General features: G+C 40.2%; 1 protein-coding gene across 1 annotated transcript; it reads right to left on the minus strand.

The window, feature by feature from the left end:
- Positions 1-320: 320 nt before the first annotated feature.
- LOC121766955 (B3 domain-containing protein At4g34400-like) lies at positions 321-1,613 on the minus strand. The gene is made up of 3 exons (XM_042163182.1): positions 1,487-1,613; positions 1,148-1,412; positions 321-754 (listed from the first exon to the last, which is right to left on the minus strand). The coding sequence occupies exons 1-3, from the start codon at positions 1,589-1,591 to the stop codon at positions 321-323; spliced, it is 804 nt and encodes a 267-aa protein (XP_042019116.1). The 5' UTR covers positions 1,592-1,613.
- Between the last annotated feature and the right edge of the window lie 15,295 nt (positions 1,614-16,908).

A 16,908-nucleotide genomic window follows, 5' to 3' on the forward strand; every position in this document is an offset into this window, starting at 1 on the left:
TCTTCCCAGAAATGGTCTGAGGGTTTAAATTACCACACTACCTCGATGAGTAATGATACAAATATATTGCGTAACGTATAGTGCGCATTATAATATACTCCACCTTGTGTATCTCATAAGAACTGGAACCATTTAAAAACATAATAGCATTAATACGAACCACAGTACCATACATTACACCCACTGATCTAGCATATTAGCAACACCACCCGAAAATTTGCGAGGATCAATTGAGCGTACACACATCAAGTCTCCAAACGATATTATAAAATTAAGCTAACTAGTACTGCATATACTACCATCCCATCTTCCAACGTGTCCTAAGGATGATCAAACCACACGTAAAATTGGACAAGCAATGCATCAACGAGCTCAAAATGGCAACGCACCCCTTCCACCAGATTGTGCTCGTGTTTGAACTGTGCCCATCCATGCTTCACCCATATCTTCCTCGAGCTGTGTTTCAATGTACATCGCCACATCCCTCCTTCGGTCACCAGACACACTCCCGCTTTAATAGCTCCCATTGGGATATGGCGGTTCCAGAAGCATAACGGGATCTCAATGCTGCGATCGATGTTCGTCTGGGTTAGTTCAATGACGAATGTAGGGTTCCCATCGATGCTTAGTGCCCCGCTATCGTCCGCGTAGTCCTCATCCACGGTTGTGTCAGATTCAATATCCGATGGCACGTAATCGTCGGACATATCGATGTCCGGGGAGTAACAATCTGCCTCATCGTCGTCTACAACAACTACACAGACAAAGGATCATATATTTCAGTCTCTTATGATCAAATGCGGTCAACGTTGAGTTCATAGGGGTTAAGCAATGACAGCTTATAGCAGAAGTGGAAAAAACAACAAGTATGCTCAGTCGATTGAACTGAGTTGAATCAAATCACACCAAATCAGAGTTTTGACAATGTTGATTTTATTCCCTTAAAGTAAGTGGAAGAACCATGACAGTGTTGATGCAAATTTGATTCATGCTCAAAGGTTTCCTCGAACACACAAATTTAAAAACTGAATTCTAACAAATTTCCATCTGTTCTAATACAATTTGCGTATTCGGTTACATTCACTTCATGAGTTGTGCAGATATGACCCCAAATACCAACAAACTTTAATGTGGCAAGTGAGTTTACCGTCAACGTCTCCCTGTGGTGGACAATGTGTGGCGCTATCAAACCGCTTCACGTTGAAAACCCCAACATCGACCAAAGTGAAGGTCAGATGATCTCCGTGTATGACATTAGTAGCCCGAACAAACTCGCGCCATCCGGAAGAGAAGAAGAACCCATTGGATAGCTTCAGAATTCGCACCGTGTATCGTACTCCATTCGGCCAGACGAGCCTACAGTCGAACGGAAGGTCATACCCGTGAATCGCCACGAACTCCGGAGGAAGTCGCTGCAACATATAAGATTCTATGTAGTGAGCATACCGGCGAGTTTGCCTTTTATGAACGGGTGAAAGCAACATACCATGTCATCTTTGCAACGCTCTTGGTGGAAAACCTTGATGAAGGAGGGTAGTCGTTGGTAGTCCGGATCAACATTCGGGATGGAGTTCGAACCTTCGCCTCCCATTAGAATGTGTATGTGCTGCAACTTTAAGTTAGGCTTTGTTCCTTACGATGAAGTGTGCTATAAGGATTATATACATATTTTCTATAGAGAAATGACAAGCTAATGCATTAAAGAGAAGTGTGGGAGAAAGTGGAGATAATTTATGATATCTGAGACGGTTGGTGAGGAAAATAAATTGAGGAGTTGAACATGCCTATACATTGCTTTCCTGCAAAGCCGATAGTGGGTGGGAGTTGATATAAATGGAGTGCATAACGTTTAAATCACAGACCATATTAATGAGGCTACATATTTTCTTCGTATGTATAGATGAGTGGATGGGGTAAATTGAGTAAAATAGGGCGCAATATGTTACATTTTAAATGAGAAACAATAACTAAGTAACTATACAGATTCCACGTTGCATTTGAATACATGCACATTGAAGTCAAAGTATGTCAACTTTCCATTTAATATGGCTATATCATAAAATATAGCTTTCACAGTCCGATCAAGATTGATGTTAAAGACAATGTAGGCCGGCGAGATATTAAATGTTTTTTGTACCAAAACCCTAATGGATTTGACAAATATCTACCATATGGTAAATGCTATTCCAAAACCTAATGGATTTGACAAATATCTACCATATGGTAAATGCTATTCCAATCCGCCTTCAAATGCATTAGTAGAGCTTCCACGGAAGAATGTCTATATAACAAGCCATAAATTTGCATTTGTGTACAAACAACTGAAAAATGTTCTCCCGTATTCCAGCTCAAGCATCATTTTTCTATAGTGGAAAATGGATCCAAGAGATGGATTATGTCTTGCTCACCACCCTCATCGAGATGAGGAATGGCATTGGAAGGGACGATGCAGCCTTCCCCAATTATATGATTAGATTATGTGTTAAATTGATTAACCGTCGTTTTGGTTGTGAACTTTCATGCAGCGACGTCAATACGCGGCTCATGGTTCTGAAGCAGACGTTCAAGGTGTTGGTCGCCACTCACGGCGTTCGTTGGGAACAGGCCGACAAAATCGTGGTGGCCAATGAAGAAGTCTGGAGGGGGGTACTCATGGTGCGCATATTCATCTTTAATTCATGTATTGGTGATTGTTTCTTTAAAAGGATTATGAACAACCGTTTTGTTTTTTTCAAGCTGAATGCGTTCGCCGGTGCGTACTACCATCGCGACGAACCACATTTTAACGAGCTAGCCACTATATTCGGTTACAATGACGTGAAGGTAGAGGATGCAACCGAGGTGATAACCATATCCGACAACACTGAGATCGTAGTCATTACTGACACTGTCGAGCCAAACGCCCCCGTTCGTGGGCGTATGCAACAATTGGATGTGGATCTTGATGAGGTCAACTCACCCTCGCCTGGGGCAGCATGTCGTGTTCGCCGTAAGCTATTTCATTTTGATTCGGTGAAACTAGACCTAGACCACCTATCATCCTCAAATTCGCTTAGCCGCGTCATACCTGCGAAGAAGCTAACAGTGTCTTCACCCAAAGGTTCCTCGGGGGCTTCTTGCAACCCGCTCCCAAGGTCTCGCAAGACGTTACCATAGGTCGTGTCGATGTAGTTTCAACCGTATAGTATGCATTTTGTCGTAAGTTTAGCAAGGTGAGGTACTTATGTCGTAATGTTTTGCTTAAGTTCCTCATCCTTAGTAGTCGTATCCTTAAATTAGTAGGAACTTTAGGGTAGCAATGTTATGTTTTTATGGCATCATCTATAGAATTGTACGTCGAACGTACTTGTCGACGGATGGGTCGAATCTGTATACTGATATGTAATTTGGGAATGCAGGTATCGATGGTTTAAGTCTATATAAGAATTTGGGCGTATGCCATATGTTAATTACATTGCTAATCCCAGTACTTTATAATCGACAAATATAATAGTCAATCATGCAAGAGCTAATCTCAAAATTTAAGCATCACACTGTAACCAAAAACTGTCCATATTTCATCATTCACACATTACCATGTGCCTGGATGGATAACATGATCTTAAACAGAGTTCATATATTGTTCGGAGTTCTTCATATACTACCGCAAATGCATAAAAGACATACTACGTATAATGTAGTGGCCCTATACGACAAAATAATAGGATACGTCGACCCCAACATTTAATGTAGCATCCCATCAGTGTCCAGAAGATCTAGCACGAATGCCGGCCGAGCAATCTCATCCAGACCCCGAAAAAGATCCATAAGCTCGGGCTCCTTCACAAGCTTTTTGGCTGCATAAAATTGTTGCTTTATGGTGAGGCCGATCATACCTTTCACTTGATTGTACACCTCCATTCTCTTCGTGCTAAGGTCGAACTCATAACCAATTCGACTCGAGATTTCCTTCAACCGGTCATTTGTGTCTTCATGGATGCGAGTCATCAAATTAAGGACACTATCAATCTTGTCTACCTTGTCCATAGAATTAACAGCTTTCCTTTTCTTGTTCTTGTTGGGCGGCACCTGCGGAGCAGCTGCAACAGGAACCGACGTACTCTCGTCGACCATCTCAGGTATCATACCCTCGGGGAAGACGTGGTCGGGGTAGAGTTCGTCTAAGGTCAGTGGGGAATACTTTTCTGAATCTTCACTTAAAGGCACCTTGGAGCCATAGATCCTGTGAACCGCATCCCTTGTGTCAACAGCCCGAGTTCCCTCCGCGCGGTCCTTCCCGAATATCTCTTTCCAGTCGTTCAACAAGGGCCAAGACTTGTTCCTCATATATTTCGCATTGCTGTCTTTCTGACATACACATGGAAGAAAACATTAGTTAGGAAGCTAACACAGAAAAATGCACAACTCCCAACTAAGACGCAACTTGCACGACTTGTGCCCATTGTTCATCATCCATGTCTATTTTGTAGTTGCCATCTGCATTGAAACCCACACCACTTCGGTCAAGTATTAAAATTAGCGAGTAGTAGTTCCTCTTCCAAGTAGATATCTTAGACTTGATGTGAGGGTGAACACATAAGTCGGTCTTTGGGAATTCGCGGCGAAGTGCCTCTTTTGCACGGGTTAAATAGCCAGCACGGAAGCCATTATCCGATTTCCATCCAGAAGCAGCCAGCTCCTTCATTGTTGTCATAAGGATCTCCTCCTCGCGTTGTGTCCATACACGTCTTGACTTGTCGACTGCAATTCCTCGGCCGATTAGAGGATCTGGATCAACTAGAAAAAACCATTTCGTCCAGTCAATTGTTATGGAAAACCTGATCATACCGGAATGAAGGAAATCCAAGTAGAGGGATTACCATCTGTCATTGGGCTGTCGTTGGTGTCATTGGCACTCAATTGTTGGGAACCCATGGGAGCTAGCTTCAACTAATTACTAATATTTTACACATTCACCCAGAAAAAGGCATGGAACCAATAAATCAGTAATCCACCCAACCAAAGAATGACCACAAAACCAACACAAATTATGAATCTCAGAATGCATTATCGTGTAGATGGGGAAATTGGTTCAGGTTATAATAAAACATATAATCGGACTTTTGCAAAAGACGAAGGCAATGAAATGGTAAACACCTAACAGAAATTTAGAACCTTAACCCTATTTCATTTGTGCATATGTTCAATTATACAGTACACAAGATAATTTTCTATTGCTTGAGCAGGTGATAGGCGAACATACCACCGAAACTCGAAATCGATGAAATCGATGACCGGTCGGCTTCGCCACAATCTGGAAGAGCTTTCTCCTGCTGGGAATCGCAGAATAGCTCGAATAAATTGAAGTGGGTGTTGAATTCCCAATTTGAGTGAAAAACGAAAATATGAGGCGCCATTCTTAATTTTGGGTACGCGCCAAATAAATTGTCGGAGGGCTTTTCTGGAATTATTAGAAATTGATGAGGCTATTTTGGGGAATTTAAAAAGGAATCATACATATGGGTGTGCCATACCAAACAGCTAAATTACAAACACAAGTGTACTATATTGACAAACAAACATCACTCGGTGATAACTATACAATTCAGCCAACATCAATATGGTGTTGACTATATGCAAACACATGTTGGTCTATACTGCCAAACAATCGAGCCCATATAGTATAGCTAAAGGTTAGTACCAGATATCGAACACATGGAAAACAGACACATACTGTCTACCTTCTACTAAGCTTTTTCTACTATTTGGAAAAATAGTTTTGGAATTTTGAAAAAAACTTTTAAAAACAGAAATAAACAACTAATGCAGATTAAACACAAAGATAAAACAGATGAGATAAGGGAATTCCAGGGATGTGCTTTCACAGTTATGGTTATACAGATTTCAACTACAACACCCTAGCACAGTTCATACTTTAGTAGGACGAGTCACCTAAGTTTTGCCCATGCGGTACAAGCGTAGACTACACACACTAGGGGCGTCAATCCTAGATTTGTAACTCCCTAAAGCTCCTAAGACCCTTGAAAAGTCCTCACTCTCAATTAACAGTGTCGTTTTAAGGGAAACTAATTGTAGTGTCAACTAAGCCGATCTAACTCGCCAACCTCCTCTCACGATTATGTTGCAAGTCAATATATCATCACAGGATGTGTCACTCAAACGTGAAGTAATTATCCAGAACTTAGAATAGAAACAAAGTAAGAACAAAACGGATATTAAATAAATAGGAACTGTATAACCAAAGTCGTTACTAACAAATCCCTAGAATTCTATGAATTTAGTTACACATAATTGAATAAGCTAAAGACATAGGTTTTAGGGAAAATAATGAAAACAAAAAGACTAAAGCTAATAAAACCCAAATGTTGAATCCTTGTAGTCTTGATCTTCTCTTGGTTCCTTCTTCAAAACCCTTGAACTTTGATGATCAAAGAGGAATTATTTTGATCTGGAATTATTTTGCAAAAAGAAGATCCTTGTTGATGAGGTTTGAGGGGGTATTTATAGCCTCCAATTCGTGTACCACAAATATGGCAAATATTCAACACAGTATGGTAAATCTTGGGGAGAAAGTAGGTCAAATCTGTGTGCCGCGTTTTCCCAGCGGGCCGTTGTACCTTGGCCAACGGTCGTTGTGGGTTGACCCGTAGCTTCTACTTCTTGAACAGCGGTGGCTGCATGTTGTTTCAACGTTCGTTGGCAATCATCTCGTAGCTTCTGGATCAGTTGGAGCGGTCGTTGTACACACCCTAGCGGTCGTTGGGCGTGTTCTTCTTTTCAGCAAAACTTTTGCGGAGCAGACTGCTATTGGCTCAGCGGTCGTTGGCGGCTAGCAGTCTCTGGCTGGGTTGCTGCTGACCGCTGGACGTCTCGAAAGCTCCAAATTTCCAACTTCGACTTTTAGCTATCTTTTTGGGCTATAATTTGCACATTTCTCACAAAACACGTCAAAATACCGAAATAGATAAAGTATGCAAATAATGGACGTGTTATGCAACTTTGACACTCAAAACGTACCAAGTAAAGACATTAAAACAGTGCAAAATCTGAGCGTATCAACACCCCAAACTAACATTTTTGTTTATCCTCAAACAAAACATAAAAGAAACAAAAGTAGACGCACAGATTGCATAGGGACTAGACTTCATAATTGCCTCAAAGTAAGGAAAGCTAGATTAAGCATGGATTAACGCAATCAAATCAAGCAAGGCTTATAAGTGCATTTTCATTACTAACTCGTGGAACACCTTGAATTTATGCACTCACATGTGGCAAACTTCCAAAGAGGGAAAGTGTATTTATCTCTCATTCTCAAAGTGTATATGGAAAAATGTACAACGCTGAAATCATGCATCATGCAAAGTTTGCTATAGGCTTGCTCAAAGTCTAATCCCTCCTCTACTTGATGTGAATAAGTATCAAAAGTCCGAAAAGTCTTTATTTTTGGTTGTAATGTAGGCTCTTTGATAGGTGAGGAATATTTGTCTAAAAAGTGACTCAAAATAAAAATCCCAAGTGGAGTAAAATAGACTCCACTTTTCTTATAAACCCAAGACACTTTTGACATTTATTTCTAACTTCAACTCACATTTCCAATGCTTCAATTTTCTTTCTTTTCTACGCAACCTTTCTTTCTTTTTCTTTTTCTTTTTCTTTTCTCTCTCTTTTTTTTAGAAACATCCTTTCTATATCAAGCACACTTTTTGAAATTTTCTATTTCACAACTTGCACTTTTCTACATTTAAACACACTACTTTTCTTCATAACTTTCTTCCTTATCTCTCCAATTCCTTTTACAAAAGATAATAAAAACTATACTAACCCAAGGAATTATCCCCATTAATTTGGCTTCCAAAGCATAGGCTTAAAGGCTCAAAATTGGCTGCAAAGGGAAATTGTCAAAAATTTGGATATAAAAGTAGCTATGAAAAGATGGCCTAACATCCTCCCTTATCAACTTAAACACTATGTAAACTTAGGCTGACAAGGAGCAAGTTATAGAAACATATACATGCATGCAGATAAATCACACAAGAAATAATTAAGGCTCAAATCTCACAAGGTATAAGCATGATTCAAGGCGAACAAGCAATTCACTAATTATGCACATTTTCACCAAACCATTAAATCAAAACACCAAGCCATACTTAATCAAAGATGAAAAGAACTTACTATCATAGGCAACTCGGTCTAATGTGTCCCTAAACATACGTGTTTCTAAGTTCTTCATGCTATGTTTATGACATGGATTCACTTTCGGGATTTTAAAAACAAAACAAAATAACAAAATAACCTAAACTCACGGTCCACCATGTCATCCCCCCAAACTTATTTTCAAAAAAGTGTAAAATAAGTTTGTAAAGTCGGTTGGGACGTGAGTATACTAAGAAAACAATAAAGATACCTTGAAATTTCGTGTGGAATCTGGATGGGGAAAAAATTCGTAAAATTTGCGGCTGGAAAACTGTAATTGGCCGGCGGTCGCTGAGGAGGAGTCAGAACGTGCCAGTGAGCAGCCAGCAGGCCGCTGCGCAAGCGCCTGCGATCGCTGGGCGTAGTCCAGAGCCTGCTAAAATTCCAATCAACACAAAAACGAAATTAAATACAAAAACAACTTCAAAAACTTAAAGAAAAATGGCTTGATTGCCTCCCAATAAGGGCTCTTTTATAGTCATTAGCTTGATTGTACCCCTTTTACTCCTTATGAGGTTTTTCCAATGAAATTTCGTCCTCCTCTATCACCTTGTCCGAACTATAAAATTTTGTCACAAGGTGGCCATTGGCTTGAAACAACGTTCCATCCGGAGCTAACAACTCAACCGTACCACTATCAAAGATTTTCTTGATCATGTAAGGGCCGGTCCATTTGGACTTCAACTTTTCAGGAAAAAGATAGAGTCTCGAATTGTGCAACAAAACAACATCCCCCAGTGTGAGCTCTCTTAGATTGATCATCTTATCATGGTAGGCTTTCATCCTTTCTTTATGAGTAGAAGAGCTATCATATTCTTCCATTCCGAACTCATCCATCTCATTAAGGAACATGCGCCTCTCTTCTCCGGCCTTTTGGAAATCTTGATTTAGCTTCTTCACTGCCCAAAAGGACCTATTCTCCAACTCAAAAGGCAAATGGCATGATTTTCCAAAAACTAATTGATAAGGAGACATACCTATAGGAGATTTGTATGCGGTACGATAAGCCCACAACACATCATCCAAACGTAGTGCCCAATCCTTTATGTTTGTGCCCATTGTCTTCTGTAGGATGGACTTAACCTCCCTATTTGCAAGTTCCCTCTGCCCATTGACTTGAGGATGGTAAGGAGAAGTGACTGTATGCTTGACTCCATACTTGTCCAACATGTTGTCAAGCCACCTATTGTTGAAGTGAGAGCCTCCATCACTGATGAGTGCGCGGGGTGTACCAAACCTACTAAAAATATTTTTCCTCACAAATGCAGTCACAACTTTAGAATAATTATATTTGGTAGGAATTGCTTCCACACATCGAGAATGCAGTCACAATTGCAGTCACCATTGGCTTGAGGATGGTAGGAATTGCCTCCATCACTGATGAGTGCGCGGGGTGTACTAAAAATATTTTTCCTCACAAATGCAGTCACAACTGCAAGCAAAATGTATTCATACTTCCTTGATTTTGGGAATGGTCCCATAAAATCTATCCCCCATACATCAAATAACTCTACCTCAATGATGGTGTTCATAGGCATCTCCTTCTTCTTGGATATTCCACCAGTGCGTTGGCACTCATTTCATTGTAGTACGTAGCTTACAGAGTCACGGTAAATAGTAGGCCAGTAGAAACCACTTTATAGGATTTTGATGACGGTCCTTTGTACTCCAAAGTGTCCTCCGGTTGGTGACGAATGGTATCTTTCCACTATGGCATCCCACTCCTCTTGAGGTACACACCTTCTATGTATAGTATTTGCACATCACTTGAACAAGTATAGCTCATCCCAAAAATAAGATCTTACATCTCTATAAAATTTTTTGTTTTGATAAGGAGTAAGATCAGGAGGATGTACCTTGGCCACTAAATAATTGACAATATCGGCATACCATGGAAAAGTGGCTTGGGTAAAGAATAGATGCTCGTCGGGGAAGTCCTCGTTGATTTCTCGTGATAGATCTTTTCCCTCCATAAGATGCTCCAACAAGACAAGTGGTCGGCCACTACGTTCTTACAGTCCTTTCTATCGCTTATCTCCACATCAAATTCTTGAAACAGCAAAATCCATCGAATGAGCCTTGGTTTGGCGTCCTTCTTCACAAATGAATGCCTAATGGTTGCATGATCAGTGTAAACAATCGTTTTAGTTCCAACAAGATAAGCTCTAAATTTATCAAAAGAATAAACTATAGCAAGCATCTCCCTTTCTGTGGTTGTATAATTTGCTTGTGCATAATCTAAAGTTCTACTAGCATAATAAATTACTCTAAAAATTTTATCTCCTTTCTGCCCCAATGCGGAACCAACAGCAATGTCGCTTGCATCACACATGATCTCAAATGGTTGACTCCAATCGAGGGTAATGAGAATGAGAGCACTCACTAAAGCATTCTTCAAATTTTCAAAAGCCTGCAAACATTCAGAAGTAAAATCAAATTTCACATCTTTTTCATGCAATTTACAAAGAGGCTTAGAAATTTTAGAGAAATCATTGATGAATCTTCTATAGAAACCTGCACGCCTGAAGAAACTTCTCACTGCATTTTCGCTGGCTGGGGGCGGTAATTTCTCTATGGCTGCAATCTTGGCTCTGTCTACTTCCAACCCTGCAGAAGATACTTTCTGTCCTAGAACTATACCTTTTTTCACCATAAAGTGACATTTTCCCAATTAAGAACAAGGTTAGTTTCTACACATCTCTGCAAAACCTTGGCCAAGTTATCAAGACAATGATAATAAGATTTCCCTAAACAGAAAAATCATCCATGAAAACCTCCATCACATTCTCAATCAAATCATGAAAAATAGCTATCATGCATCACTGGAACGTAGCAGGAGCATTATAACCAGAATAACCATCTAAGAAACAATAGAAATCATATCCCCCTAGTCTATCAAGCATTTGATCAATAAAAGGCAAAGGGAAGTGATCTTTCCTAGTGGTTGCATTTAACATCCTATAATCAATGCAAACTCTCCACCATGTGGCTACTCTCATGGCAATCATCTCACCATCCTTACCGGGCACTACAGTCATACCCCCTTTCTAGCTACCACTTATGTAGGACTTACCCATTCAATATCAGATATAGCATAAATTATCCCTGCATCTAGCAACTTAATTGCTTGCTTCCTTACTATATCTTGAATGATAGGGTTTAGTCTATGTTGGTTTTGCACACGAGGTTTATGCCCTTCTTCAAGTAAAATCCTATGCATGCATGTGCTTGGGATAATCCCCTTCAAATCACCAATAGACCATCCTATAGCAGACCTGTACTTATTTAGCACACACAATAACTTTTCACACTCTTTTTCAGTCAAGGCAGCGGAAACTACAACAGGGTATTGTCTTTTCCCAAAAATGCGTACCTGAGGTGTTCGGGGAGTGACTTCAACTCTACTTTAGGCGGTCCTCGTGGTTTCGCTAACTCTTTCTTCCTCTCTCTTCTTCTTCTTCTCCAGGGGTGTGCAACGACAAGAATGTATTTCCTTTCTATGGGATTCTTTCGGGAAGAACCTCGAGTTTTGTAACCATAGCTCACACATTAGTTCCACAGTTAGATAAATCAGTACTAGGAGTGAAAGAATTAATTAGACAAGATTCCAATGGGTCCTGAGTTCGGTGGTATGTGACTTCCACTTCTCCTACACAATCCGTGACTACTTGGATGACACTGCACTCTTGATAGTCTTTTGCTCCTTCTTTTCCATGGAACTTCAAAGCGTCGTAGATGTCGAAGGTGATACTTTCATCATTCATTCGCAACGTAAGCTCTCCCTTCTGCACATATATCATAGCTCCTCTAGTGGATAAAAATGGTCTCCCAAATATCAAAGACACCTTCTTGTCCTCCCGCATATCCAAAATAATGAAATCGGCAGGGAAAATGAATTCTCCTACTCTTACCAAAACATCTTCTACAATCCCCCTTGGTGTTGTTGTGTTCCTATCCGCCATTTGCAAAGTGGGACGGATGTTGTCAGTATAAAGCTTTACCTTCTACATTATTTCCCAAAACACAAGATAAAGTAAAACTCCCTGGATCTTTGTGTTTGGTGGGCAATAATTTCTGAATTATAGCACTGCAGTTCTCAGTTAATCCCACTGTCTCGTAACTTCCTCTTCTTAGCGACCACATCCTTCAGAAATTTTGTGTAGTTCGACATTTGTTGTAATGCCTTCACTAGTGGTATGTTGATGTGGACCTTGCTCATAACCTCCAGGAATTTGGCAAACTGGGCATCTAACTTCTTGCTTGTCAGTCGCTGGGGAAAAGGGACGGTAGCAGTGCTAGAGAACTGTGGTAGGTTGTTGTGGTGCGGATCACCGTGTTGCCGAACTGGTTCTGGGGGCTGACTCTCCTTCAGCGGACCGCTATGCGGTGGTTCAGCGGTCGCTGATGCTGGTTCCGAATCTGGGTCTGGTTCTGGCTCAGTTGGCAGTTAATTTTCCAGCGGACCGCTGTGAAAGTGTGCAGCGGGCTGCTGGGTTTGATCAGCAGCAGGCATTTGATCGATTTGTTCCCTTTCTTTTTCTTTCCTTGTTCTGCCCATATCTGCTGCTTATGGAGGCTGGTAGGTGGTCCCACTGCTCAATTGCACAGCATGACAGTGGCCAAAATCCCCATGTGAAACTCCAACTCTCCCACTTGTACGGCAAGATTTGCCAAGCTCTGCTCCAGAAGGCCAGTATTTCTTTCCAAGTTTTCCAATCTTTGGTCCGTCACTTTCTTATTCTCTTGTACCTTAATGATGCAGATTTCCAGCAGTTCCTCCCATTTAGAGTGAGGTTGTTCCTTCATACCTGCACATGTTTCAAAATTTGTATTAGTATAATAGTCTTGTGTAGAATACGAATAATCAAAGCAGTCTGTATAATAATATCCTCCCCCTCTGGTCGGGGCTATAATACTCTTCGTAATACACTCCTTGCTGCTCATCATTGTAACCGTATGCAACCTCTATTTCTGCGAAGAAATCCATTGAATTAAAAACAACACAAAAATAAAATTAAAAAATGAAAACAATAAAATCCAAAGTGGTAAAATAGTACGTTTGAAGATTGAAAGTTTTGCTCGATCTGATGTTTCTCCCGTCGTTGTGGACTGCTCAAGTTAGATTTTCAAACTGATCCAGCTGACCACTGTAAGCCTTTTACCTGCGAATGCCAGTGAGTGGATCCAGTGGAAATTCAAACTGATTAACTTGACTCAATTCAACCTAAAGTGCGCAAATGGAGGAACTCAGGGCATTTCAAAGCCTTAACCCACAATACTATAGAATTAGGAAAGGGAAGTAAGGATCGATCCCATAGAGACGATGTGTTCTACATTTGTTGCAAACAAAATGAGAATGGTTGCGGTCACGCTTTACAGGGTTGGTTAAGTTAAACTACACGATTAAACGAACTAGGAAACTAAACTAGCTAAACCGATATGTTCACTAAAACAAGCTAAATCCTAATTGATCAACTCATACTGAAATTTCCTAAATGGCCAAACAAGGTAAATGTAAATGAATGTCAGTCTCCTGCAAAAGTACGATAAAGTAAACATTTTCTAACAACTTCATCTTCTTCTCAGATAACATGAAAACAGAGCATAATCAGATCTGAACATTTTCGAACTTAACATAACAACTTGTAAATTTAAATCTACCCTAAGAATTTAAACGCATCTACGTAAACAGACAACTAAGCCATAATCATGCAGAAATCACAAATCAGTTATCAGATCTACCACCTCAGAAGCTAAATTAGACATTATCAAACCTTCAATCAACATAAACATGCCTAGATCTACTCTACACGAATACAAACAACCAGATCTGAACATCCCAACACTTTTCATTCAAAAATTCTAAGCAATCAGACAAAAAGTGTAAATGGCTACTCAGATTCACAACAAGGGAGATCATGCATAAAGGAACTAAACATGCCGATGTAAAACGAATTCATAACTTCAAAAGCTTCCAAAATATTACAAAGTTGATAAGCAACAAACAACCAAAAGTAAATTGTAGCAACAAAACATGAAATTAAAGATTGTATCTCCGCCCCTTCCCGGGATGGTGTTACAGAGCTTCAGATTTGACATAAAACAACCACCCAACTAAAACTAAACTAGAAACCAAGTGTGTGCGTGACAGAAATCAGGAATATGAAGTAAAATGAGCTGCCATTTCAGCCCTAGATGAGAGCTGAATTCGTAAATGTGCCTCTGTTTGCGTATGTTTGACCCCCCTCCTACTCGCACTTGGCTTCCTATTTATAGAGAGGCGTAGGGCTCTGATCCCTAGGGTACCGTCCTCTCAAAATATCATTCCTTCCCTTGGCTTTTGGGGTGGGGTCTTTAGCTCTATCTTCTATGTGGGAAACTCCTGTTGGCTCTGTTTGATTCTGACTTGATCAACTCAGCACTGCAGTTTTTGACTTCATTCCTTGATTCGTTCGTCCGCCCAACTGATCCGTTCATTTTCTGAATATGGCGGAATTCACACATACGTGGCTCATATTTGCACGTTAGATTTACAGCATTGGGTATATTTTTATCATAGAACACATGCATGAAACGAGCCTTATCAAACTGCTCACACTTAAACCATACTTGTTATCAAGTATGAAAGAAAGTAAAGAAAAAAGGCAAGTTTCAATGCATGGTTCTTATTCAAAAACATTATAAAACATAAGTAAACATGTAAAAGTTCTTGGAAAGGAAAAACACATTGCCAGGCAAGAAGAAAAAGGATGAACTGGTTTATGTTATTGGCAATTGTCCCCACAAGCTTAAGGTTAATCCAATTGTCTACAGTCTCAAATTCCTTTCCCTCCCCCCTTCTGCCTGATCAGCTTGTCTGTTTCTCAAGATAACTTCTATCCTTTCCAACTGTAGGATTCGCTCAGTCACTCAATCCTCACCAGAATTGTTAGGACTATTCTTCCATTCATTTTGCCATACCATTGATGCTTGAGTTCTGTTGACAGATACTAGTTCCTTAAGGTCTTTCCTTTGGTTGTAATGGGGCCAGGCTAGTTATATGCATAGGTGAGAGTCCTAGGGGTTCTAAGTTCAAAGTTTATATAGAAGTAATAAGGACATGTGAACTTAGGGACAAAACTAGAACAACCTTCCTGTGTACAATTCGAACACTTTCCCAAACTAGGAGACGCCCTTGGCCATTTTGGCCTTATTTATCTAACCTTTTCATAGGGTCACGTTACATCATTTTCCTGCACTGCCTATATAGAATTTTTTTTTGTGGGTCAGATTATAATTTCCTGCCCTTTTTCTCTCTCTCTTTGTTTAGACTATACATGTATTTTTTCTGCCAATCACGGCTATAACTCTTCCTTACTATCCCTTCTACCCAGTTGGTGAGCTGCCCCAGTCTATTCCTTTTGTTCACACGACATGAAAGATTAAGGTTTCCAACACAAAGGATAATTACAGTTCAGGCTCAGAAGGTGTTACTAGGAGGTACCCTTACAATGAGGCAGGTCCATATGATTAGAAAGAGTTAGGCTCAACTAGTTATTCCTATTGCCTTTAGTTCTTACTAGCCTGTGTCATTTCCCCCTAAGCATCAATGGCAACCTCTCTACTTTTTTATTTCAGTAGAAAGTGTTCTACTCTGGCTTTTAACTCACATTTCAGAGGCTTCACAGAGGATCTAGATTGAAGCTTTTCCATCATTCTTACATCCTCCAAACTGACTTTGGTTTATTGAAGGAGAAAATCTCACAATTCATCATGTATCCTCTCTCCAATCACTCTTACTAAGGGAATCTTGCCTTTATTTTTCTTAAACTAGTTCATATCCAAAACACATAAGTCCATATGACTCCTAACTAATTCAAATTCACATAAGGTTGACACTAATTACACCAACTGTTCTCCCCTCCCACTTCATTTTAGCTTGTCCTCAAGCGAACTTGATGAGGTGGAAAACAGGGATGTTAGTCTCAAGACATGAAAACCAAACTTCTCACACTTAGACCATGCAATGGGCTAAGTGGGAGAAGGCATAACAAAACATATAGAAAACACAAACATGTTAACAAGGAAACATACAAACATCTCACACTTAGACCAGCCACTGGGCTAAGTGGGAGAAGAACACCTATAAACAAATATAAGCATGTAAACATGTGGGTAAAAACATAGTAAAAAATAAACTGCTCACACTTAGACCAAACAGTGGGGTAAGTGGGAGAAGACTACACAAAGGAATAAACAGGGATATATATCAGCAAACATAAGCATGCTTCAGCAGAGAACATAAAATTAAACCATAAATTAAAAATTACTTGCTTCGTCTAGTTTAAGTGTTTTTTCTGGCTCCTAAGGGAGCCAGACTTGACCTTCTTGGCTGATGATGATGCAGGCTTCTCAGTGGGTGGTTGGCTGGCGGTGGTGGTGATCTTCCTCTTCCTTGTTACTCTGATAGGAGTGGTATCTGGAGTGGCTTCCTTTTGCTTGCTTTCTTTTGAAGTAAAGGCTGCGGATATGAGTTGTTGGGCAATTTGATTGAGCTGCTCTGCTAAGTTAGTCATCCTGTCAATCACAGATAGAGCTTTGGTCATATTCTCAGTCTGGAGCTCAAGAAATGCATGTTTCTTATCATTTGCCTCGCCAAATTTGTTCATCATGAACTCTATGATCCTTTGCCACTTTTCCTCAGTGCCCTCTGGCCTCTTCTCGGTAGAGTGTGGT

This window comes from Salvia splendens, chromosome 15 (assembly GCF_004379255.2).
Source record: "Salvia splendens isolate huo1 chromosome 15, SspV2, whole genome shotgun sequence".
Lineage (NCBI taxonomy): Eukaryota > Viridiplantae > Streptophyta > Magnoliopsida > Lamiales > Lamiaceae > Salvia > Salvia splendens.